This window comes from Falco punctatus (genome assembly GCF_963210335.1).
Source record: "Falco punctatus genome assembly, chromosome: 6".
Lineage (NCBI taxonomy): Eukaryota > Metazoa > Chordata > Aves > Falconiformes > Falconidae > Falco > Falco punctatus.
Window position 1 is genome coordinate 41,637,585 of NC_137585.1, and position 20,558 is coordinate 41,658,142.

A 20,558-nucleotide genomic window follows, 5' to 3' on the forward strand; every position below is an offset into this window, starting at 1 on the left:
CGTCAGCGCTGGCGGGCGCGGAGCGGTGGGGAGGGGGCAGCCGGAGCCTGGGGGGGGGGGGGGAGAGGGAGGGAGCTTCATCAGGAGGCGATGGCGGCACCGCCGTGACATCACCCCGTGGCTTATATAGTTGGGGAAGGGTCCGGGTCCCCCGTCTAGTGCAGCCGCCCGCCAGCGCGCGTGCTGAGGGCGCGGAGCGGCGGGGTCTCTCTCTCTCTCTCTCTCTCTCTCTCTCTCCGTCTCTCCCCAGGATTTATGGACTTTACTTTCTAGAGGGCGGCGCGGCAAGGATGAGAGCCCAGCTGGTGTGCGTGGTGCTGCTGGCCTTGGCCTCCTGCAGCCTCTGCTCAGGTAAGCTCCCGCCGGCGCCCCGCAGCGCCGGGCTCCGCACCGCCCGCCGCCGCCGCTCCCCGAGGTGCCTGTGGCTGGCAGGCGCCGAGCCGCGCCCGGACCCTTGAGGGGGGCTGGAAGGAAGGAGGTGAGGTCGCCTCGGGCTGCCGCGGCTCTGCTGTAGCCGGTAGGCGCCACGGAGCTGGCCCGCCAACGGGCTCTGGCCAGCACCGTGTCCTGTCCCGCTCCCGTAACTTCCTCCGTCTGTGCACACCGTGCCCGCCTCAGCGCCCGCACCGCGGCCGTGCGTGCAGAATAGTTACTGGCAATGTACATCGGTGTAGACCATGTTTGATTATGCTGCCTCCTGTGTGATCTGTTGAATACCGTGCATTTCCAAACTGTGATAGAAATTGTCATTTCTGGAACTCATGTGAATAGCTGCCATAATCCAAATCCGCATGAATTGATGTGCAGTTCAGCCACTTTTTGTGGCCACTTTTTTTAGCCACTTTTAGTAACAGAAATAAAATTTTAGTATTCTGGGGAAAAAAATGCTAGCAACCGATCTGAAATTGTGGCAAGAAAATGCTGAATCAGGTGCAGATCACACGATTCGATGGTTAATGTAAATGCATTTCTACTCCAAGAGCAGTTGCTTTAGAAACCTAAAACCCCAAGAACCATATATTAAAGTACAATGCCTGATCCTTTGGAAAGCGACACAGCTAAGTGTGTGTCATTTATGCCCTATGTTTATGACCAAAGATAGGTATGATGGTGATTAAACCAGTGTACACACAGAAACATGAGGCAGAATAGGCTTCAAAATGCAATCTTAATTAACTTGCAAATCGCTTTAATTTTGAACTCCACAAAAGGAGTAAATTTTCGAGTAGCTTCATTTTTCAACTTAAGTATTCAGGAGGACTCAGAATTGCTAATTCTCACTTTAGATGAAAGTTTCCTACTTGTGTTTCACTGCAGAAGAGAAATGTAACACACATAATACCTGCATTTTATCACCATTTGAATATAATCATTCTATATATTATTATAAAGAAGTGGTGATCTTAGTGACAAGGCTGAACATCTGTTATTGTCTCCCCATATATTTGAAGCTTTTTAAGCAAATACATGACTAGTATTTTTGGTGAGGCAGTTTCAAATTCAGCTGTTCGTAGAGTCTGAATGACAGCTCACTAAAGTAAAAAAACCTCAGTGGAAATTAGAATAGGCTCATAAAAAAACCACAAACAAAATTGTATGTGCAACTGACATGATGGTTTATTTGTTTGAAAATCTGAAATTATATTTAAGTGAGAAATGACATGGAGAAGCCTGTGTGGAAGGGCCAAATCAGTTTTAACTTACATGAACAGTTAGGTCATGAGGAAGATGATCATTCATTTTAATTTTCTTCTGAAAATGTTTGCCCTCAGGGGAAAGTGTGTACCTGTAGAATGTAACTGTTCTTGTAGAATGTGCATATATGAATAGAAGCTATATTTCTTTTCAATAAGAAGTGAATCAAGAGGACATCAAACTGTGTGAATTTCCCTCTCATTTGAACAATAATGTATAACCAGACTTTATATACATTGCTTTCTGAGCATCTGCTCTTTTTATGCTTTTATTCTTCATCCGTCTCTTTCATTTCTGAGTTACCTGGATGTGCTCCCTTCTCCTCCTCACCCTGCTTTATTCCTCACTCAAGGAATCTTGATGAACCTCCTAAATAATGTTCTCCAGACTTCTCAATCAAAAGTTCCTTAATACCTACCGATCTTCACATGTGCAGCTGTCTTCCAACCTCCGTGGTGTGGAAGCTATCTTCCATTCTTTATAGAATATAAAAACCAGGTGCTAACCAGACACAAGTCCTTTCATTGTCCTCAGCTGGTATGACCCAGGACACCAGAAATCATGATGCTGTCATGGAATCTTAGAATCATAAAATCATTTAGGTTGGAAAATACCTTTGAGATCATAAAGTCCAAGCATTAACCCAGGACTGACAAGTCCATCACTAAACCATGTCCCTAAGCACCGCATCTACATGGTTTTTAAATACTTCCAAGGATGGTGATTCCACCACCTCCCTGGACAGCTTGTTCCTATGCTTGACCACCCTTTCAGTGATGATTTTTTCCTAATACTGAATGTAAACCTCCCCTGGCATAGCTTGAGGCCATTTCCTTTTGTTCTGTCACTAGTTATCTGGGAGAAGAGACCTACCCCCACCTCACTACAACCAACTTTCAGGTAGTTGTAGAGAGCAATAAGCCCACCCCCACCCCCCCCACCCCCCACCCCCCGAGCCTCCTCCTCTCCAGGCTAAACAATCCCAGTTCCCTCAGCCACTCCTCATAAGACTTGTGCTCCAGACCCTTCACCAGCTTCAGTGCCATTCCCTGGACATGCTCCAGCACCTCCATGTCTGTCTTCTAAGTGAGGGGCCCAAAACTGAACACAGTATTCAAGGTGTGGCCTCACCAATGCTGAGTACAGGGGGACAATTTCTCCCCTGGTCCTGCTGGCCACGCTGTCTTGGATACAAGCCAGGATGCTGTTGGCCTTCTTGGCCACCTGGGCACGCTGCTGGCTCATGTTCAGCCGGCTGTCAGCCAGCACCCCCAGGTCCTTGTCCACCAGGCAGCTTCCCCAAGCCTGTAGCATTGTGTGGGGTCATTGTGACCCAAGTGCAGGACCTGGCATTCTCCTTGATCCTCATACAATTGGCCTCTGCCTGTCAGTCCATGTGTCATGTGTGCTGCTCACCCATTCACAGCAGCTGCTGCTATCACTTGTAGAAATTCAGCTGAGGTGATGTTTTGCTGCCAGCAGAACTTTGGCTAACAGTAAAATGGTTAAGAGATTAGGTAACACTGACAGCCAGTAGTGCTGAAAGGGCTGGAAGTCATTAGGTTGGAGATTAGTTGCTAGTGACTTGCTGTAATACTGATCTACAAACCAGTCTTAATATTTTCAGTAACAACATCAGTGCAAAAAGTAAGAATGAATGAATGAATGTAGTGTGCTGGTAATGCAGAGGTGAACAGGAACATCAATACAGAGGAAGATCAGCATAACAGAGAAGGTTTTGCTGACTTGCGTAATAGAAATGAGAAGCAGTGCAACAGTACTAGATGTGATAGCTTAGGAAATAGAATTTCCTATTAAAAGCTCCTTTTAACAGAAGCACAGCTGTTGGAAATGTCTGAGGAGATAAAAGACTTGGTCAGATTATCTGACCTCATTTTTTTATGAGATACTAAAGTTTTTCAGCCATGAAAGACAAAGAAAATAAAAAATGTGTAGGACAGCTACTTCCTGTAGCTAATGGTAAGCATTAAGATAGTTAAGTACAGAGGCTTCTGATCCGAACTGTACTGTGCTGTGCTGTCTTGAGATCACATCAGGCACAGAGGAGGGCCACTCTGATGACTTGGGGAATACAAGGCTATTACAAGAGAGGAGAATAGATGAGAGTCTAATAGCTCTGGGCATAGCCTTTCAGTGAAGTATTTATGGGATTTCCAGGGGACTGGTTTATGTCCAAAAGGCACAGTGATCCTGCATTGTTTGCTAATCACCATGTAATCACACCCTAAAAATCTAAGCTGGGAAGGGCTGTGGTTGCTCTCAAAGATACGAGTTGGGTAAATATTACAAAAAGAAAGGTATAATTTATAGTGAAGGATACAAACCATTAATAAATCTGTAATTGGAAATAAATTAAGCCTGAAATCAGATGAAGGTGAATAACCATTGATAGTTTGGAAGAATTCCCCAAGAAGAAACACAGTGGTGGTGGTGGTGAGATCTTGTTATTAAGACTGAACATGATTGATTTTTAAGAGCGTTATAATGGTTGGCTTCCTGTGCTAGCAGAAATCTATGACAGATTAGCACATATTTTTATAAATGATCCCTGACAGTCTCATGTTCTGTGAAAAGCAGTGATACGTGGTGATGATCCCTGAAATGAAGGCATAGGCGGAATCTATCCACAGATTCTGTGGCAGGGTGTTACATGCCAACAGCATTGATTATTTTAATGGAAGTGAGATGTGAGAGATGACTTACATGAATGTGGAATAAATTTTGGGTTAAGCGTATTGTTTGGCTTCAGACTGGTGGTATTCCAGAAAAGCTAAAAGCCATGTGGAACTCTGTTTTGCCTGAAGACTTAACCAATTTCTGTATGTATGTTACCCTTGAGCTGTGATTGCTGCTACTTTTTCAATACACCAGATCTTCCTTGAGATTCTGTTCAGCACAAAGCAGAAACATTTGTGGCTGTTTCCTCTTTTTACAGGTATTTTTACCCCATGCGCCAAATCACAGGCTTTGCAAGTCTGCTGAGCTATCAAAGGTCAATTAAATTAGTAAGGAAAATCCTAAGAACTTTCAGTCAGAATGCTTCCTTTTCATGTATGCATTGTCAAGAGCTTGTATCACAAACAGTTCAAGCTCGGTTCCCTCATATCAGTAAAAATATTTTTAATTTAGCCAAAAATAATTAAGACTAAATCTTGTAAAGTAATCATAACTGGCATGCACCTTAATACTTAGCTGCTGCTTAAGTAAATATTCCTTGAAAATAAATATCCAAAACCTTTTTCCAAAGTAATCAGAGGTGACAAATAGAGATTATGAAAATCATACTGAATTTGAATGAAGAACATTGCAGCAGGTTTGTTTATTGGGAGGGCTGTAGATTAGTGGGCCTGTCTACCAGAGGATGGAGATCAATGAATCATTTCATTCACTTTGGTAAACTTGATCATGCTTTAAAAATGTGGTGTGTTTCTATTTCAGCATAATGTTGCTGTTACCTGAAGACTCTTCACAGTCCTAGATTATTTTGCTGTGTTTTTGTCTGAGTAGTTTGGGTTTTGTTTATTTTTCAAAATTAGTTCACATTTCAAAATTCTTTATGCTGAATTGAAATGTCCATGATTTCTGATGAAATAAAAAACAGATGTTTCTGGTTTGTTCACAGATTCAGAAGAGGAAATGAAAGCATTAGAAGCAGATTTATTGACCAATATGTACACATCAAAGGTAATTATTTTTCCTCTTTTAGCTGACAGGTAGGGAGCAAATGAATTCTCATTAGAAACTCAGAAGTCTTTGCACAAAGTAATAACCTATGGTCTAGACCAAAAAGTTCAGTGCTAGACATTACTTTGGTGCAAGATTTTTTTCAGTTCAAAGGAAATTTGAAGGTGTTGATGTGGCACACTGAAAGTGCTCCTCACTCGTAACACTGGTACTTCCATTAAACTGTCAAAACTGTGTTATGTGCAGAGATGTAAAATTTATATAAGGAAATGTGTTTCCAATAGGATTATGCCTGATGAAAGCTAAATTAACCTTTTGAGTCAAACCTGTAAGTGTTATTTTTATGCAGAACTTTTTCTATGTGCTTATGAACTTAAAGTCATAAAGCAAAACCTGAAAATACATATGCTGATTTTCGTTTAGGAATTTAATCGTAGTGTCAGTACAGGAGCATGGGGACATGACCATGAAAATATTAATCTGATAAATGACACTTCCTTGACAAGTTGCCAGACTGTGAGCAATGTACATGTTATGTAATACAAATAGACAAAAATCCAGTTCCAATCTCATATTGACAAGGTGAAGCAGCAAGTGTTGCACATATGTGTTGAATAAGTTGATAGGCAAACGCTTTCTCAACACGCTTATTTTCCATGAACGATCCAAGAAATATATATGTCTAATATTTCTTCACCAACATATAAAAGAACAAACCCTGAAACAAGTGTCATGGGCTTAAAGTTGAATGTTTTAATTCTTTGTTGTAATGAAGTTCAACTGGTGCTGAAATTCAATGGAAAACAAAACGAGAAATGAAAAATTTCCCCCAAAAAAGAATTTAATAAGCCAATGACTAGTTGAAGGACAAAATCTGTCTGGAACACTTCTGTATTTACTGTATTTACTTACATGTGAGCTTTTTCACAGGATCCTTTTAATAGAATAAGAATAAGAAATGAGGCCAGAAAATACGTTGTTTTGATCTGGTCTGGCAGTTCTTTGGTTCCCATGTTCTTTACTGGCACGGTAATTACCTTAGATGCCAAATAAACCTGTTTGCTACTTGCTTCTCTAAGGTACAGAAAGATTTAATAGATATTCTTTTCCTGAGACAAATTTAAATGTAGGAGGCTGACAAAAATAGTTCTTTCTCTGTGTGGTAAAGCACCGTATGCCCTGGGAGGAAGCCCTGCAGCTATTGGTATTTCTGCTACTGACTTTAGTGGAACTGTCAACCTAATTTCCTTCTTTTCCTCCCTTGGCACAGAGCACAATCTCAGGTAACTAAAAATGCACAAATATAGTGCACCAGTTGATAATGTAATGATGCTGGCCGTAATACCCTTATTTGTTCTTTTAGATCATGTAGCTTGCTATTCAGTTTCCTTATGGCATGTAACATTATACTGCCTTAAATCACCATCTAAAATTCATTAGTTCAATATATATTGTCTCTTGACATCAAAGTAAGGCATGGTGGAACCACTAAAAAGTGTTCATAAATGCTTCTACAAGAGGCACACCATTATTCCATTCATTACTGAAATGACTTTTTTTTTTTTTTTTTTTTCTGTTGTCCTCTGCTAGCTTTTAACACTCATTAAAACAGAAGTATGGTTCTGGTGTGAGAGACAAATTTGAGGATGATATGTGTAATAACTGTCTTCTGTTGTGCCTGAGATCTGCTTCCAGTTAAGGGCAATTACTGTTAAATTGCATTAACCCTCTTTGACACTGACCTGGTAATAAGAAGCACGAGAAATCCAGACAATTTAAATAGCGTTAAGATGGGGGAAAAAAAGAAAAAGAAATACGCAAAAAAATATTTATGAAAGCTCAGATCTAAAAATGCAGCAAAGTGGATTATCACTTGTGGTTCTAGTATTTGACAGAAAAAAATCTTCCTAAGTAGGCACTTGCAAGAATAGTATCAAAACTACAACTAGGGTTTAAGCACATACCTTTTACAACATTCAGTAGTCTATTCAATATTATGGAAAGGATGACCATATGCTATTGACTTCACAGACTACTGTCTGGTGCCTACTGGCCCTTTTCAAACTGCTCTTTAAAGTCACCTATATGCTGAATCACTCTCCATCTTTAAAGTATGTCTGCACTTATTAAAACCTCTCTCCAACATTTAATACAGTTTATGGCCCTTCCCTGCTGTTACATCTCAAAGAAGATACAGGCATCAAACAAGTCCCTAAAATGCTTTATTTGTCTTTTCTCTAAGATGAAATCCAAAGAGCCATTTAGAAGGTCTGGTAAGACAACACAACCTTCAATGTCACCAAATGCCATCAGTTATCTGCTGTCTTTCTTTTGTATCAACTAGATAGCTCTGTTCCCAGCTTCCTACATGCTTGCCTGAAACCCACTTGCATGAAGACTATCCTGAACTCAAGTTTAATACGTGTTAGTTAAAGAAAAAAAAAAAGTGTTAAAAAAAGTCTTTCCTTGAAGAATATATCACCACTGGAATGTACTCCACCTTTGGGGATCCTCACTCACATCAGTTTTCTGAAGTCTTGTACCTTCCAGCTTTTTATTGTTCTAGGATGCCAATTGCTGACACTATGTGCCCAGACAATTTAGCCTCCTTGTCAGAAGCAGACAAGGTTACAGCTGCCTAGGAATTACTGACTTCCTGACTCAGTCATGACATAAAAATTCATTACATTTACATTACATTAGTATACACCATGGAAGAACTTCCACTGCAACAGAACTCAATGCCATATCTGCTTAAAGACAGAGAGTATTTTTATTATTTCTGTAGTTACATTCTGAGCAAAATTCAACTACTGTTTTGAAAGTGAACCATAGAGATCCTGCATTACCTTAGGTTTTACTTGGCTATACATTTGTTTTCCATCTACTTTCACTGGAGAAAGACAAGAATATTAAAAGCAAAGAACTGAACTTTTTCTAAAAAAATAATAGCATTTGTGAGGTATGCATTATAACATAAGAATTATCTTAAACAGATTATCAGGGGTATCATACATTCAACCAAAAATGGAAAGAAGATATCATATGCAATATAAACTGGGATTCTCTTTAATCTTTCACAGGACAAGCCTGTTGTCAAAGAAGGAAATATTCTCAACCTCATTTCAGTTTGTTAGATGATTTAAAATTCTCTTTCAAGATATATGAGGTGTGGGGAACCATATATCTAAGTCTTATTTCAGAAGCATGTTCAACAATGGAAATGCATACATCATAGTCACTTCAGCACTTACAACTTCTGAATTCTGATTCAGACTGCAGTCTCTCTTGTTTCTTCAGATAATTTCCAGATATTTTTCAAGTTGATTTAAAAAAAAAAATATTTCCATCTTGGCAGTCCTTGATCTCTTGTGTAGGTGTTTTCCAAAACATGTCTTGAGCAACCGTAGCTGATAATTGCTTAGACCTGTGTGGAAAACATATCACACATTAGAAATGCACCTGAACATTTGGGTTAAGGTCATCTTAAACTCTTTTTTTCATGTGTTTGTTTAGGATAACTACTTCAGAGATTTCCCATAACCCATAAGCCAAAGCTGTTTGATTATAATGTTTGCTGTAATAGTGAAGTAGAGCAGAAAAGTAACAGGACTGCTCTGTTTAGTGACTGGACATGACCTGGAGAGCTGCATGTTCAGTTAAAAAAAATTACTTCACTTTTGACTGAAGTTCTTGATGCTTTATAGTCTCATTCTGTGAGCTGGCAGTAGTGTAATTTCGAAGCAGGTGTACCCAATTGAAAATACTTTCTGGTGGTATATATGTGATATTAATGGAATTAGACTCCCTTAACAAACTAATTATGCTTGCAGAAAGCATGGCAAAATTTCCGGCCCCCCCTCCCCCCCCCCCTCTTAAGTAGCAGATAAACCCAATTTCACCTACTGAAGTCTGCTATTGAAGTATTTTACTAATATACAGAGGAAAGTTCCTTTAAATATAGACATGGATTGGGCTAGCATAAAGGAGTAACTTTAGATCAAAAAGATTCTATAAATTACGCAGGAAGACATAACAAATTTCCCTGTCCTTTCCTTTTCTATTCTGTTCCCATCCACTGGAATATTTTTGGGTTTTTTTAACATAGAACTCTCACTTGCTCATGTAGCACTTCCCCTAGATTTTATACTTAATTGCAATTTAGCTATTGTAGTGTTAGCTCACATTTCTTTTGTATGCCCAGGAGAGAGAAGTGCACTGGAAAAGCCTCCTCGTTTGTCATGGAAAGCTCCATATTTTTGTATTTCACTAATACTTTAAAACAGACCAAAGAAAATTTTGAAATCACAGTGGACACTTGCTCTTTTTGCTAGTTTAACTTCTGTTAATTAAATTAGATGTTCTGCAAAGAGGTTGATTTTTGTTTTGAATCTTTCACATCTTTTCAAATAATTTGAGAGACTAATTAGGGCACCTAGATGGGACAACAGATGAGCTCCAAGTAAACAATGCAGAACCAATTTCAAGCTTCTGAATAAAACTGAGATTTGTATTCTTGGCCTCAAAACCAAATACTATTTTTTTTCCCCTCCCTGAGCCCTGTGGGGAATCTGAGAACACGTGGTGGTTTTATTAAAGGGCTAAATTATTCTAATTTTGAAAGGTATGCATATATCAGATGTATATTGGAGTAATGATTAGGGCCAAAAGGGAATATTTTCTAATGCTAATAGTGATGCTGGCTTTTCTTGTTTTCCTCACTGCTCTCCATTTTCTTTATTTTTCCTCAAAAAATAGTAAAGTGTTGTGGTTATGCATAAATCTTGCACACAATGCCCCTTTGTTAGGAAGGTGCTTTAAAGAAACAACAGTATGTGACTACCTAATGTTCAGCTAAGCAAGCACTGCATCCACACTCTTAAATAATGCTGTCACTATGTAAAAGGCAATGTCTGTGTTAATGTATTACCTATATTTAACTTCATACATCCAGGAAAAGAAGCAACTACATTTCAGTTCACAGGTGAAGTGTAATCCTAATGTGCATAGAAAGGAAGCCCTTGCCAGTAATAAACAGGAATTTGCTGTTTGGCTTTTGATTGGAGATTGTTGTGTCACCAGTTCTGGTTTAAGGAAACTGATTTCTATACTCACTACTAAAAGGAACACAATTTGAAAGAAATCATTAATGGTGGGAGAACCAAGAAAGCAGCAAAGACGTGAAAAGCACTGAATGAAGTAGGAATTAGGTTTTTCACTTACTTTTTTCTATCAATAATCAAAACTAAAGAAGACTACTACCACAACTGCTTGGAAAAAACAGTACCAGTAGAAAAGTAAAAACTATATTTCTCAACATTCTTGAAAAGGATTTAAAAGTCAAATAGCTCCTAAATAATGCAAGATACTGAAGGAAGCAAAATTTGAGACAGACCATGGTGAAATTTCTCTATTTCTGTAACATCTCTGAACAAGTCCATTATAAGCCACTGAAATACAGTTGGTCTGAGTTTTTCAGTCCAGTTACCAAACCAGGAATATGTTTTTTACACAGCTTCGTTTTATCTTTGCTCCATCTTCATCTAAGCCCTTAGACTTCTGATTCATATCTCCTAGGCTCATGACTCTCCAGCATCCAGAAGTCCTGGGGTTTACAGATTCCATAACTTCAGACCCAGCCTCATCAGACAGCTTGCCCTGAAGCAGGAACTCTGTTCCTTTTCTCAGGGAATTTTGAAATGACTGGTATTTGTTCTGAACTAGGGAGGAGCATCTAGTTAACCACAGGCATCCACCTTGGATTCCAGTACTGTGAATTTATCTAGTGGGTTTGACTCATTGTCCTGATTTACACCTGTGAACTTATATTATATTAATTTCCTTCTGTGTTTTTGTTTGCACCTGTGCAGAATGACTATGAAATGCTACCATTCTGGTTTGGTAGCAGTTTAGTTTTTCATTGTGTGTATCTACCGGGGGGGTAAGGCTGTGGGGAAGCATACTCGGTGTGTTTAATGAATGAGTTGTCCTAATTTCAGCACTCTCTAATTATTGTCTAAAAGTTGAGCAGATGCAAAGTACTTCAAACACACAAACTTGTTCCTACCAAAATGTTTGAATGTCATACATTATTACTAAAAAAACCCCAAAGTTGCAACATATTAAATAGTGGGTATTTGTATTTTTAGATTAACAGAGCAAAACTTCCTTACTGGAAAATGACCCTGCTAAATGTCTGCAATCTTGTCAACAACATAAACAACCAAGTGGGGGAAACAGTAGAGGTAGATGAAGATGATCTTGTTTCAGGAAGACAGTTTCCTGCTGCTCTGGATGGCTTCAACTTGGAAGCAATGCTGACAGTGTATCAACTCCAAAAAGTTTGCCACAGCCGAGCCTTTCAGCATTGGGAGGTAAACCAGTCACAAATACATATTTCAACTGCTAGTAAACTCTCAGACTGTAGTGGTGCTTTAAAATCCATATGCATTTGACCCCCTTCACATTGTCTGGGCTTTCCTTCCCTTTTTTATATTCTCTAACACCTCTAATATGTCTCTTATTGAGAGAGCTGTGAATTAATGTACCTTCTGATGGGCTGAGTGGTTTTTGTAACGACTCATGGATAAATGAGAACTCTTCTTAACTACATACTTTCTCCACTTTTTGTAGACATTCCAAGGAACCAAACACATGAACATAAACTCTATGCCAGAACACAAAATTAATATCTGCTTAACAGATGTGAAGTTACTGCAGATTTATTAAGGCATAACTAAATGTAGACAGTTTCTGAAAACCCTTATAAGGCCATAAGGCAAACCAGGTTCAAAATGCATGGACACATGCCCATGTGTACATGTAATTTTGCCAGGTACTGTGGGCTTCTTGCCATTTCTACGAAACCGGTAGCAAGGGCTTTCACTTGCTTTTCACTTCCCCACACCTAAAGAGGGCCCTGGAAGTTGACATTATAATTGTATGAGGATTGCTGTTCTTAAATAACGATTGTTTATAGTCCATTTATGATATTTGTCTCAGTGCAGTGATCACACAGAGGCACACTGGGCACAATCCACTTGTGTTATATATTACAATAAAAGCTGTTTTGTGTAGTGAAAAAAGATCTTGGTGTCACTACCCACTTTCCAACAAACAACAACTGCTATCGCAGGTTCATGGACAGTCTGGCTGAATCTTGATCCTCTTTTGTTTGCCGAATCACAGCTCTGAACTTGCAGGCTTATTCTCAGTCCTTCATATTAGCTGGGATAGTCTTTACAAAAGGTTGCAACATCTTTGAGAACCGGAGTTTTCTGAGAACTCTCTTCATCAGTACATTTATTGCTGAAAAGGAGCTACCATAGAACTGACTATATGCAATAGCCCATATAACTTAATCACAGTTCTTTGCTTTGCAATTGCGTCACCTCTTGTGGTGATTTGGACTCTTCACTCCTAACAGTACTTCATGAGAAATTAAAAAAAAAAAAAAAATCCCTCTCTTAGCTTAGGAATACGCTTATGCAGTGCAGAGGTTTATAAGATGCAGTAAAAGAATAAAGAATAAAGCCAGAGGGAAAAGGATTGAAGAAGGTCTGAAATAATTTATGTAATGAAAGAAGTTCTTGTGATCTTATTCATCCAGGATTGACTCCAAAGTCTGTTGAAACCATGAGAGTCTTTCCATTCATTTCAATAGAATTTAGATGAGCACTCATTTATTAAGTAATTAACTGAGTAACAGATTTTGATTACTTAGGAAAATACTGAGGTGAGTATAAAAATGTTTTCAGTTTAATGCCTTTCATCCAGACATTAAGACTGTACTTGACCATGGAAGGACATTGTGAGAGACTGGATGAAATCTTAACATATAAACCAAGAAGAAATCTGAACAAAACACTTTAAAAACTTCAAGGAAAACTCAAAACACAGTTATATAAGAAATTTTGATTGACAAAATTTTGGCTTTCTTCTGCTCTATTTAATTTTTTATTTATTTGTTACACATTTAAATTTTTTAGCTGTAGGAAGTTGCAGATAAAAATATTGCTTAAAAGCTGAAACCAGCAAGCAGTGGGTGTTTTAGGAGGTGTTTAATCTAAATGAGTGATTACAGAGTGTCAATCATTAGGAAGTTTTCAGTCAATTTGAGCTTTACTTCCAGGAGAACATACCAGCCTTTCTCTCTAGTCAAAACCAATGTCCTCATTTGTTTCAGTGGAATTTAAACAACACTTCCATAGGATTCAGCTCATCTTTAGCCTGATCTTAGTTTTGTGTCTTGAGTTTCAGGCTTCTTTTTTTTTTTTAACCTTCCTTTTTTGTGTTTTTTTTAACCCTGCAACTATTATGGTAAAGGTTCTTCTTGGTGGCAGATGTTAAAGTTTTATAAAACTTTCTAGGAATTTATAATCTTCATTACCAAAAAAAGCTGATAATATTGTGTCTCTTCTTGCATCCTACAGTTACTTCTGCAAGATGCTTTTGATCTAGAGAACTCAAGCCAAGACAAGGAAATAATAAAAAGAAAAAATCCCTATATTCTGAAACGACAGCTACATGTGAACAAAGCTAGAAGACCATACATACTCAAGAGAAGTTCATATTACTGATGAAGCAGAAGAAAACAATGTGTATTTAGTTTATAGGTAACTGTGCATTATGGTTATCTTATTTAAATCTAAAATCATACTTGTGTGAAAATATACTATGGAAAATCATCAAGATGATAACATAACTGTGTCTTTTTTCAATTGCTGTTTCTTGATTGTGATTTTTTCCTACTTGAGATTAATTGGACCAATACATTTGCAAATAAATCTAGTTTTTAAGCATGATGTATTGTACCAAACTGAGATTTCAACATATTTCCAACAATATTGTAGTCTTTTCCTATTTTATAAAGCACACCAACATACACCAAGTAAATTGATATTGTCTATAAACCCTATTGAGAATCTTACAATTTCTTAATGCAACACTTCAAACATGTATATGGTTGCAAATTTTTGTATAATACACTAGTCAGGACTGCCACAGTGTTTTATGTATTGGCCAGTTTAATTTATTAGGGATTTGATCTAAGAAAGGAAGGAGGGGAAATACTACCAGCTAACTATTAAATGGCGTTTCAAAATTCATATTTTAAATAGCCTGCTTGTAAATGAATGTTAAGTTCTTGACACCCTACTTTGCCACTGAAGAGTCATAATTTAATAAAACAATGCATAAATGAGACTTAACAAGATATGCTAGTGAGAGCAAACCCAGATGTGCTTCAGAGTCTTGTGTATCACCGACTAAATAAGGAAAACAGTTTATTAAATCAGTAAAAGAATTTACAGTGTTTACCTAATCTATGAATGCTCAGGAAAAAAAAAATAAAGACAAAAAATAAAAGCTGATTCAGGCTCTTGTGCTGTCATTCTTGAAGTGAAAATACTAACCCAGTTATACGAGAAACTTGGGAGAAATATTTGAAAGAGGAATTAGAACATCTTCAACTTAAAAATTAAAAGGCATTTCCTTTCCCTCCCTCTACAAATTCTTAATTACAACAGGCAGTTTTCAGGGGTAAAGACAGACTTGGAAGCTGATGTAAAGGGAAGCTCCCAACATGGAAAAAATTGTTTTCAAGCAATGAAGAGTCAAATGCCACCTGAAACTTAGACATTTTCTAGCTCTGTCTGTGATGTGTACATGAGACTTGGGATCTCAAAGATCCTGGGTTCCAATCTAGAGGAAGACAGTCTGAAAGAGCTGAGGGTCACAACAACAGTCAGAGGGGTAGTCCAAGACCCATGAAGCCTGGATGTTAGACCAGGAGGCAAAAAAATGGGACAGACACTGCTTTTGAAAACCTACTTGTTTTCTGTTTGAGATATTTACTCAAAGCAATGCTGTTCCAACCACTTGCAAGTCAAAAAAACCCCAAACCCACTCAGAGAATTCCCAAATGCACTCACATGTCAGATTTTCTGTCAATTATTATTAAAAATATACAGGGTTATGCACAGGAAAAAAAATAACTATACCAACGGTCATACCAGATTTGTTACGTGGGGAGGGACAGGGGTTTTTTTTACAGTAAAATGTATTTTCATTATATTAAAGCTAATTATATTTCCTTTTCTCACTGCAAATGGTATTAAACAGTTTATTTACTCAAAAGCCACTAAATGCATGCACTTGCAAGATATAACTGAGCATACACTAATTACTGTAATAATCATAAGACTTGAATACAGAAAAGCACTTAAGTATATTTGGTCTCAGTGTTTTAAACACTTAATGCGCTTAAGGGCTTTGCTTAAATAAGGTTCTAGTAGACTCATAGCCTTTATTTTTTTATGAAACTGTCATAGAATTAGACTAGAGACACAGTATGCTCTCAAGTGGCTAAGAAACACTCCTCTTTCCAACAAACCTACAAACTCCCTGGTCCTATTATGGACTCTTCAAATTCTAAATTACATGTTGGTCTGAAATAACAAAGCAGAACAGAGTTTGTTCCAAAATTCACTGCTGGTGATATATGAGGAAAAAAGAAAAGAAACTTCAGATCACTATTTCATGGGGAACACAGAAGATTAAGATAAAAAGAAACAGGTTGTCATATTTTTCTCTTGTGTTAAGTTTAAGAGTATAAAGAGTTTAAAAACATGTAGGGTAAGGAAATGTGGCTGTTATCTGATAGAGGACATTAAAATTTTCAAAACAGAAACACCCATCCATGTTTCATTTTGGATGTGATTGAGATATTCAGGATGATGTCAGAGGACCTCAAATGATGATGATGAACTGTTCCACCCTCATCTAGTGCTCCATACTCAAGTGAGACCTACCCTATGACTGTGTACTTGTTCCTTGCAGGGCAGAGTTAACAGGTTAGCCAGACTGACTGGCTGAAAACAGCTTAAAATAGCCCATTTCCTTTCAGTGCGATGTGAATCCACACATGATCAGCTACTGTGTGTCACTGGAGGAGACAGAGGTTAAAGTATAGCAGGAGGTAACTTACTCAATTGTTCCCTCACCTCTAATGGAGGCGTTCAGGGAGCTGCCAGAGGACTGTCATCCAGAGTGAGAGACAATCCTACCTAGATGAGGAAACAACATCCATAATTGTAATGTGGTCAGTAAAGATGCAAAAGCCAATGCTGGCACTTCAGCTTATTGGTCATTGGTGAAAGCAAACGTAGCAGCATTAAAGTGATAGAAAACACACTTAAACCATGCCATAAAGCCAGATATAGTGAAGTGTTAAGGGATATTTTGATGTCTGGGGGACCGTTATTTTCTTGAAATCTCTCGTTTCTAGCTGTTGCTACCTCTTGATGACCTCACTGCTGTGGAACTGCAGCCTTTCTTTAGCCCTCCTTTTTGGATGGTGGCAGAAAAAAGAAAAAAAAAAAAAAGCAGGCTTATGCATACTTGTCTCTGTTTTGCACATTCTTACAGTGGGATCCTCAGGGTACCTGCCTTGGTCCTAGCTGTGCATTGCCTGCAAAATCAAATCTGTATTTGCAGCAGCAATGGGTGCTGAACGAAGTTTAAACCCTCACAGTATGTAAAGATTTGTGCATTCAGACAGCTTTTTGGTTTTGTTCTTTTTTTCTGCAAGTCATAATTGCCTTATGTTTAAAAAAGTCGTTTTGAAGACCATTACTCAGATTGCTACCTTGGCTTAAAGAGCTGCCTCTTGATACTGATAATTTTGTTTTATAAAGGCAATTACTAAGAGATTTGCTGTCTCTCCCTGCAGAGCAGCACGTTTTTCCTACATATTCCATTGCTGATGTTTTTACAGAGTTCATAGATGAATAATTATTTAGAAACCTTATACTTAATTACTTCTCATACTCCTAAACTATTGGATATTGTCATACAGAGCAGTTGCAGAAACCTCTCAGTTATTTCTAATATAGAATTAAATGTAACTGAAATTTAGTTTGTTCTTAAATATTTTTAATTGTTTCCCTGCATAGACTTAAAAATAGCCTATACAAGAAAAGTAAAATATTAAGAAATGAATAATTTTATCATTTCTGAAGCATATATTTGTTACTTTCTTTGAAAGAAACATAAAATAATAGTTTCTGTTCCCAAGGTTAAACGTGGTCACAAAATAAGTCTTCAGCTTTATTGAGTCTTGCTTGTGGTACATTATATGATCTGATGTTTTCTGTCTTTTCTATTGTAAATCTAAACTTTGTTCTATGTTTTAGGTAAGAGTTTAATGGCTGTGGTTTGAACAGAGTGGATGAAATGTGGAGTTTGCTGTTAAAAAGAGGTTTAATTTTGTGATGTATGATTGTGGCTATGCCTCATATCCTCCACTTAACTAACACACAATGGAGACATGATCATTTGATCTTGATATTTATTCGTTTGCCTGAAGATCAGTTATTAGTTTGCACTATGCAGTATCAAATTGAAGAAGCAAGTCACCACTATAATACTTGAGTGTAGGCGGGTAGAAAGAAGAGCAGGTTCTTCTGAAATTCCCCGTTTCCAGACTGATCATTGATGTTCTCCACATCCACAATATTGGATTGATGGAAGCGAGTCATAAAAGAAGAGTTACAGAGAACCTGCAAAATAAGTATACTGACTTATGTGACAAAACGATAGTCAGAAGTTCTATCTTGCTGTCCAGGAAGCAAAGTAAGTGGAGGGAGGGGCTGATCTTCACAAGGAACCTGAGGAACAAGATTTTCATTGCTACCAAATTCAAGCATTCAAAAGTAATGAATGAGGCTGCAAAACCCTGCGATAAATAAATAAATAGATTGATAACTAACTAACTAACTAGCCCTGAGATCTAAATAATGTAATAAATAGACATCAAATGATTTTTATTTCCCTCCATTCACTGGACTGCCAGGGAGCTTCTGAATCATATGTTTAAGCTTTGTCAACAAGAAGAGCGAAAACATATTTGTTTTTATTCATTGCTACTGAAAATGGGCATTCTCTTCTAATCTCTTGAATCCAGCAGGTCTCACACTAAGACACACACAAAAGCACAACGCTGATGATCAGCTTTCAAAATCTCTCAGATCCAGGATACTTGGATGGCTCTGAGAGACCCAACAATCAGACAGTGGACTAGAAAGGTCTTTGTGGTACCTCATTAGCAGGCAAGCTTTGGCTGGCCAGATGAGTCCTTTGAGGTGGCAATACAGGGAAATGGCATGGGAGACACCCAGAACTTTTGGAGAGGTGTCAGTAATTAAGAAACATAAAGCCTTCAGGAGCTGTTAGTTGCCCAGCTAAGGCTTGCTTATTCTACAGAGATGAGAGTGTACAGCTGTTCTCTCAGGAGACTCCTCACATACCCTCAAACAGAAGGAGAAGATGGGACTATACATAACTGGACGTGAATTACCAAAGAAAAGCATTTATCTGTTTGAGCTCCCAGTGGGACAAACCTGTTTTGTCTCAAAAGTTTAAGTACAGTATTAGTCTGGAATAATTTTCTATTTTAGTCTTGAAGTTCAGTTGTAGGAACCTTGCAGGTTGTGTTTCTTCTACGTGTACATAAGGGGTTTCTCAGATAGGTGAGACATTGCTTTCACAAATGACTACCAGCAGCCTGAGGACCTCTCTCCAGTTGTAGTGTCAAAGATGCTCAGCGAAATGTTAACAGTATGTGAATGAAAAGCTGCTGGGTTTGTACATTAGTGAATCTAATCTTGAGGATAAACTGGAAACATCCTAAAAGACAATCTTGATATCATTATTGCAGCTTTTTCTGATTCATTATTTAAAAATCCAAGAGATATATAAAAGATTTTTGTAATCCAATATTTTAGAATTAAAGATCCCCCCCATATTTAACTCAAGGTCTAAAATAAATGTGTACACAAAAAAAATCAATAAAAATAATAATAAAAATAATTATTATGTGTTATATTGTGCATTATTGTATTAAAAAAAGTTGTCACAGAGAAATATGACTTAGGAATCATTTTGTCTGGAATAAATGGTGTTGTTCATCCAAAATTTTTTTCAAAACCATATTGTTTGTACATATTTGAAGACAACTGTTCCTGGAACCTAATATTGTAAAGCCTTTTATTCGGATGCAAAACCAATTTAGCTGATTCAATGAATAATCCCTATGTTTAAACAATCCTCTTCCGCCTCAAAAAATTTCCACACACACACACACACACCGCCCCCAGGATTTCATATTTTACAGCAGGTATATAGAAGGTCTTAGAAATACTTTACTGAATAATTCTTGCATGAATGCAATATCTTTGTTATATTTGTGTACTACAAAATCCTTAGAGTACTTGTATAATCCATATACTGCAGTTGTTGTGTTTCGGTATATTATTTAATGATCTTTTAAATAAAGAGCTGTTTGGAAAAGACAACATGCCTTTTGTTCTGTTAAAAAAGGAGTTGAGATAATGCTACATAGATCAAAGGTATATGTGTATGTACCCACGAATGAAGAGTTTATTCAATTTTTTTCTGAATTTTACAGCAAATAAAGTATAACTTACCAGGATATGTAACTGCAGAATACTATGGTACCATGGTACTTTTGCTGTTTACTGCAGAAATAGACAATAATGACACAAATTTCTAAATGATTGTCTTTAGTATGCAGAAGGCACTGAAGTACTAAGATTGCAGCTGCTTTTGAAGCTGAAATCCTTGGTGAATATTTCCATTCTCCTCAAAAGTTTCAATTTACTGAAGGCAGTTTTTTCATTACAGTGGAGTTAAGAGTTACTATTCAAGACGTTGTCTGTGGAGAATGAGGGAGTTATGAATGCTATAATTTATTCCTTTTTTTTTTTTTTTTTTAATAAAAATCACGCACCTCGACTTTACCTTTGTGGTTTTAAAGATTTCTGTGTTAGAGTTGAAATGAAAGGGGCTGTAAGGGAATAAGAAAATGGGAAACCAAATACAGACAGATAAGGGACTTCATGAGATGTTAACTGGGTATTCCTTCTGTCTGGATCCAGCCAACGAACAGGTGTTTGGAGGAAGGGAGAGAGAAAGGGAGGCAAAAGTCAGGGAGAAAGAAGCAAAAGGAATCTAGTACTGGGTTGAGTCTTGCTAGGTTAGTGTTACTTGAGGACTAAAGAGTACATAGGCTGTATGAACTAGAAGATACAGGATATTCTGAAACCAAGAGGCGTTCCTAGCAGAGGATAGTAAGGGCA

General features: G+C 37.8%; 1 protein-coding gene across 1 annotated transcript; it reads left to right on the plus strand.

The window, feature by feature from the left end:
• Window positions 1-171: 171 nt before the first annotated feature.
• Window positions 172-20,191, plus strand: NTS (neurotensin). Its single transcript, XM_080394213.1, has 4 exons — window positions 172-351; window positions 5,339-5,400; window positions 11,550-11,774; window positions 13,833-20,191. The coding sequence occupies exons 1-4, from the start codon at window positions 291-293 to the stop codon at window positions 13,977-13,979; spliced, it is 495 nt and encodes a 164-aa protein (XP_080250339.1). The 5' UTR covers window positions 172-290; the 3' UTR covers window positions 13,980-20,191.
• The last annotated feature ends 367 nt before the right edge of the window (window positions 20,192-20,558 follow it).

What these genes read in the sequence shown, in the direction of transcription:
- NTS (XM_080394213.1), top strand. Translation starts at nt 291, where the DNA reads ATGAGAGCCCAGCTGGTGTGCGTGGTGCTGCTGGCCTTGGCCTCCTGC. An exon ending in CTCCTGCAGCCTCTGCTCAG is followed by an intron (nt 352 to 5,338) that starts GTAAGCTCCCGC and finishes GTTTGTTCACAG; the next exon opens with ATTCAGAAGAGGAAATGAAA. An exon ending in CCAATATGTACACATCAAAG is followed by an intron (nt 5,401 to 11,549) that starts GTAATTATTTTT and finishes TTGTATTTTTAG; the next exon opens with ATTAACAGAGCAAAACTTCC.